The sequence below is a fragment of the Lipotes vexillifer genome, unplaced genomic scaffold, assembly GCF_000442215.2.
Source record: "Lipotes vexillifer unplaced genomic scaffold, Lipotes_vexillifer_v1.1 scaffold382, whole genome shotgun sequence".
Lineage (NCBI taxonomy): Eukaryota > Metazoa > Chordata > Mammalia > Artiodactyla > Lipotidae > Lipotes > Lipotes vexillifer.
Genome location: NW_006780611.1, coordinates 746,121 through 751,461, shown reverse-complemented (window position 1 = coordinate 751,461; position 5,341 = coordinate 746,121). Strand labels below are relative to the sequence as shown.

The window sequence follows — 5,341 nt, the reverse complement described above, 5'->3', positions numbered from 1 at the left end:
CCGAGCCAGTGCCCGTGCGGCAGGCAAGTGTCCCGTCTCCGGGCGAGTCCGCCCAGACCCCAAGGGCAGTATGCCCCCCAGGTGCCCACCACCTGAGCTAGGCCCAGTCACTCTCACTGCTTCCTGGGACTCTGGAACTCGCCCAGCATAACACTGGGGCTCCAGCCGTGGCCCCAGGCCAGCCACCGGGCCACCTGGCTGGCAGGTATTAGAGCCCCAGTCCAGACACGAGGCCCCTAGGGGTGACCATCGCCCCTTTGACCTGTGATCTGCTGGAGGTGACCTTTGCTGGGGAATGGGACCCAGACTCGGCTGAAAAGCTCTGCTGGGTCAGGGAGTGGGGGGCAGTTGGGGGATACAGGTGTGAGGAGCCTCTGCGGGCAGGACTGGGGCTGCCCTGGGATTGCTGTGACTCAGCTGGGTTCAGAGGCCATTCAAAGCCTACCCAGCTCCCCATCTGCGGGCAGGGCTGCGAGAGCCCCGGGCGCCGGAATGCGCCCCCCGCCACCAGGGGGTCCGCTCTCCACAGCTACCAGGAGAGCTGTGCTTGCAGGTGGCTGTACCTGCTTGTCACTCACCCTGCACTGGTGTCACCCCTCCCACCCCCACCCCACCCCTACCCCCCACCCCCACCCCCACCCACCCACCCACCCACCCCCTCCCCGCAGGAGCCACCCTGCTGGGCCACACCCAGGCCCTGCAGGGTTAGGCTTATCGGTGGCTGGCTGGGCGAAGTGTGGGCTGGGGACATCGCGTTCCTGCACAGTTGGAACCAGAGCCCTGATTGGGGTCGAGCGCTTGGAGGCCCTGGGGCGGGCTTGACCGCCCAAGTGAGGGCGGGGCCGGGCCTGATTCCAAGGCGGGTGGCCCCTCTGTCGCCTTCCTGCCGAGCCCCAGTCTCCCGTGCCGTGTGCTCCGCTTCCACTCCGACATGGGAGACGGGGCTCCAGGGGCCAGTCTGGGGTCCAGCCCTTGCCTCTTGCAGCCCCCCGAGGGCCTGTCCTCCCTGCCCCCTCTGGCTGAGGCCTGGCCCCAGCGCTCACCGCACTGGAGGTCGCACAACTGCTGGGGGGCGGAGAACTGGATGTCGGTCCTTCTGCCCTGCAGGCGGGGGTCGGAGGCAGCAAGAGCGGGTCAGCACAGCCTGCAGCCGCTCCCTGAGCCCCGTCCGCATTCCCCAGAGGCACCAGTTGGAGGGACTGCGTAGCTGGAGGGGCCCCCAGGGCAGCTCTGGGGAGGTGGGGGCTCCCCTGAGGTCTGGGAGTGGAGGTGGGCAGGACAGCACCACCCACCTGGATGCAGGTGCCGGGTGCGCAGGCCTGGTCCCCAGGAATGTCCGCAAAGGCTACCGCAGGGTCCTCTGTGGGGTCACCCTGGGCGGGGGAGGGGTAGGTCACGGGCAGCGGGGGCGCAGACCAGGCTCCTCTGCGTCCCTGCGGAGCCCTCGAGTCAGCCCTCTCAGCACCTTCCCCACCAGGGCTGGCTTGGGGACTGCGGGGAACTGAAAGGGTCAGCACGCACCCCCCCCAGGTCCCCAAGACGGTGCCCACCACACCCAGCTCACCGCAGGGGTGGGGGTGGCCTGGAGCACCCGGTGGCACGCGGGGGGCCACGTCTTCCCTCGGTGACGCAGGCACACCTGGAAGCGGGCAGGGCTGGGCGAGAAGGCTGCCCGGAGGTGGCCCGGAGCGGGTGCCAGCTGGACGGTCATCTTCCAGGCTGTGGGGGGCAGGGGCGAGGCCCAGCACACCACCCCACAAGTGACCAGCACCCTGTCGTCTTGCCCCCTGGGCCAAGACGCATTTACACAAGCAAAGGGCTTTCTTTGCTGTGGCCACCCTGCGAAGGCCCCAGCCGGCCTCCCTCCTGCCCCGCGGAGGGCTCACCTGGGAAGCGCAGCTGCTCAAAAGGGCACCTCACCAGGAAGCCCAGGCTCGTGGAGAACTGCAGGGAGGCCGAGGGACAGGGTGTGGCCGTGTGTGCAGGGACGGGGGGGCGGGCAGGGGGGGCCAGGACAGGCGGGCCTCCTTCATGGCCCTCTGGGACTGGTTACACTCCCCCCACCCCGCCCCCGTGGGACCAGGAGGGGGTCAGAGGGGCCACTGAGTAGCTGGACCCCAGGGCTGGGCAAGGCACAGGGGGACATGTGGCTGCAGGCCCCTTGCCCCAATGCCCTGGTAGTGCATGAGGCGGGCTGCAGACTGGCCCACTCACCTTCAGGCAGAGCTGGGGCTGGGGGTCCACAAAAGGGTACTGCACCTGAGGGGCGCTCAGGTCAGGGCCCTGGCTGCCCATCCCCGCCCCATCCCCGCCTGGGGGGCACTCACCCTGCTGTGTGCAGGCCGGCTGGACTGCTCCAGCTCCAGGCACTGGGGCCCTGGCCCTGGGCGCCAGCACAGACTCACACGGCCACTCACGGGACAGGCAGGCTCCCAACTCAGCTCCTGGCTCCCCGGGTGGTAGTGGATGGCGTCCCACAGTGTCTCCGTGTCTGCAGGGACCCTCCCCCAGGGCTGGCATCAGCTGGCGCTACCCCAGCTGCCCGTGGGCCACGGGACTGAGCACCTGCTAGAGTAACCATCGGGCTGGCCCAGGACCCAGGTGCCTTCTCTCAGGGGCTCCGGGCCTGACCCAAGTCTCTGTGTGTGTTCTGTGAGCACCCGCACCCCTCCGGGAGCCCCTCCCGGCAGCCTTGGCTCTTCCAGGTGGCCTGGCTGCGACACGTGCGTGCTAGTGCACCAGCCGACACGCGCTCTCCTGCACGCTCACGTCCACACGCAGGCTCTGCCACCTTGGAGGGCTTGCCTGGAACACACTTTTGGCTGTCTGCCGTCCAAAGCAGGCTCAAGGGCTGAGGCAGCCTTGGCTCTTCCAGGTGGCCTGGCTGCGACACGTGCGTGCTAGTGCACCAGCCGACACGCGCTCTCCTGCACGCTCACGTCCACACGCAGGCTCTGCCACCTTGGAGGGCTTGCCTGGAACACACTTTTGGCTGTCTGCCGTCCAAAGCAGGCTCAAGGGCTGAGGCTGGGCCTGCCCCCCCCGCCCCGTCTCACCCCACCTCGAGTCAGCCGTCCCAGCTGGACAGGCCAGCCCCTACCCTGCTGGGCACCTCTGACCCGCCCATCTCCCACCCTTCCCTCCTCGCTCCCCCCTCCTTCCCCCTGGCACCACAGGGCACTTGCCATCTTCGAAGGGGCAGGTCTGGATCCGCACGGCGTCAGGCGTCGCAGACCAGCCCTGCAGGAGGGACTGGGGTCAGCGCAGGGTCTGCCCATCCTTTTGTCCACTCCCGGCTTTCAAGGCCACATCCTTACTGACCTCAAGGCACAGGCACGACAACTCTTGCTTGTAGGGCAGAGAGACCCTCCGGGAGACCCCGTTCGCTGTCACCTGCAGGGGAGTGAAGGCACCATGGGCGGGCGGCAAGCGAGGATCAGAGGTGGGGGCGGGGTGGGGCCGGGGCGGGGGCTCACTCGCACTGGGGCGCCCACGTCCTCGCAGGTGAACCACTTGAGGCAGAGCCGCACGTAGTAGTCGGGGCCCCCTGACTCTGGCACCTGTACCAGAACGACCTTGCGGCTGCGGTCCACCGAGTAGGAGAGCTTCCCAGCTGTAGAAGGGAAGCAGGTGAGGTCACACAGGGGCCAGAGGTCACCAGGCACAGGGCTCCCCTGTGCTGACAACCTCCAGGTGGTGACCCCTGCCAGACCCAGGTATTTTGGGAGTCGCCCACCTGAGGACCCAGCATGATTTCCCGAGTGGGGAGGGCAAAAGATCCTGGTGGGAGGCCCATGGGTGCCTGCCACCACCTGAGAGTCTTCCCAGGAGCCATGGGGCCCAGGTCCCACCCGGGGAGGGGGCCTCACCAAAGCAGTCGGGCACGTTCCTCCCTACGTCCTCGTCTGCGCAGTCTGTGAACGACAGAGGCAGTGTTGGGCCCAGCCCGCACTGCAGCAGGGGCCGCCCCCCACCTGGGCCTCTGCCCGCGTGGTTTCCAGAAGGCCTTCCTCCTCAGGGAAGCGGAGATGCTGGATTAAGCCAAATGCACGTGCTGGGAGCTGTCCAGCTTGGGGCCCTGCCCCCTGCCCTGGGTGAGTCTCGCCCTGAATCAGTCCCGGGAAGCTGGATGGCAGCTGTGCCCACGCCGGCCCACCTTCCACACGGTACCGCTGGTCCAGCTGGACCCCGCAGAAGTGGGGGACAGTCCTCAGGGTGACGTAGAGGCTCTGGGCCACGCTCACCTCAAAGCAGTCAAAGTGCACCTGGAGCTGGGCAGGGACGGGTGAGAACTGGTGGAGCTGGGACCTCTGTCCGCCCACCCCTGGCCAGGCCAGTTCCACGCCGCACAGCTGGAACCCAGGGTCTGGGGCAGAGGAGGAGGGGCACCCATTCCTTGGGCCTTGGGTGGCAGAGCCCCAGGACGGTCTATGGATCAGGTGGCCAAGAGGGGAGGGCAGCCGGGAGCAGGCCAGGGGACAGATGCAGCTGCCCGGCACCGGCTTGGGGCTGGACCTGCAAGTCTGGGTCAGACCCTGGTCTCACCTGCTGCCCCACCTGCAGCCGGCGGGAGGCCCTGGGGACCCGCATGCTCTGGCACTGTGTCTCCTGGGTGTCCAGGCTCATGGAGCAGGCCTCCAGGCCCCGCAGGCCCTCTGGGTGGAGGGAGGGGCCGGCAGGGCTGTCAGAGCCCTTTCCTCCCCTCCTTTGTGAAGGGCGGTTAGCAGAGTCTCCCTGGCCCACCCCACCCCCGGCTTGTCACGGGGATTAAAGGAGCCCTGAGCCCACCACCCCACTTCCTGGGTGTCACCACCATCACGGTCACCGTGCAGCGTGAGAGAGGCCTTGCCGCGCAGGAAGAGGGAGCAGCCGTCGGGGGGCGCACACTTCATGGCAGTGGAGAGGGTCAGGGCCTCCAGGACGGACCTGGACATGGACGTCGGGGGCTCACAGCGGAAGCTGCTGACAATATTTCCTGGGGAGGGGGAAGGAGGGTGAGCCCCACGGTTCCCAGAGCCTGGGTTAGGCTCTTTGGGTGGTTGGGTGGGGGTGGAGGAGGGGGGCTCTGGGGCTGCACAGTCGGGGGGAGGGTCCTCCCTACTTGCCCCAGTGCAGCCATGGAACCAGGCCCCCGGTGAGCGGTGGGCCGCCCTGAGCCACACTCAGAGATGGCCGCTGGGCGCCAGGAGTGGGCCCCCGCCTGGCCAGCCAGGGGGCAGAGGAGCCCCCCTCGGCAAGCTGGCGGGCCCACGAACAACCAAGATGGGCGACAGCAAAGGTGTGCTGGGGGCACGTGGGGCCTGACCTCAAGGGCACTGCCGCCTAAGGCCCTGACCGCTGG

At 68.3% G+C, this 5,341-nt stretch overlaps 1 protein-coding gene across 1 annotated transcript; it reads right to left on the bottom strand.

The window, feature by feature from the left end:
* Positions 1–711: 711 nt before the first annotated feature.
* On the bottom strand, positions 712–4,934 carry IL17REL (interleukin 17 receptor E like). Its single transcript, XM_007454085.1, has 12 exons — positions 4,826–4,934; positions 4,546–4,655; positions 4,157–4,271; positions 3,477–3,613; positions 3,322–3,393; positions 3,186–3,240; positions 2,328–2,491; positions 2,215–2,259; positions 1,887–1,944; positions 1,565–1,719; positions 1,293–1,373; positions 712–1,101 (listed from the first exon to the last, which is right to left on the bottom strand). Exons 1-12 carry the CDS (start codon positions 4,932–4,934, stop codon positions 712–714), a joined length of 1,491 nt encoding a protein of 496 aa, XP_007454147.1.
* Positions 4,935–5,341: the final 407 nt, after the last annotated feature.

Coding starts and splice junctions, on each gene's coding strand:
- IL17REL (XM_007454085.1), bottom strand. CDS start 4,934: ATGTCCAGGTCCGTCCTGGAGGCCCTGACCCTCTCCACTGCCATGAAG. Junction 4,656..4,825: donor GGCCTCTCTCACGCTGCACG/GTGACCGTGATG, acceptor CCCTCCACCCAG/AGGGCCTGCGGGGCCTGGAG. Junction 2,260..2,327: donor GCCGGCCTGCACACAGCAGG/GTGAGTGCCCCC, acceptor AGCGCCCCTCAG/GTGCAGTACCCTTTTGTGGA.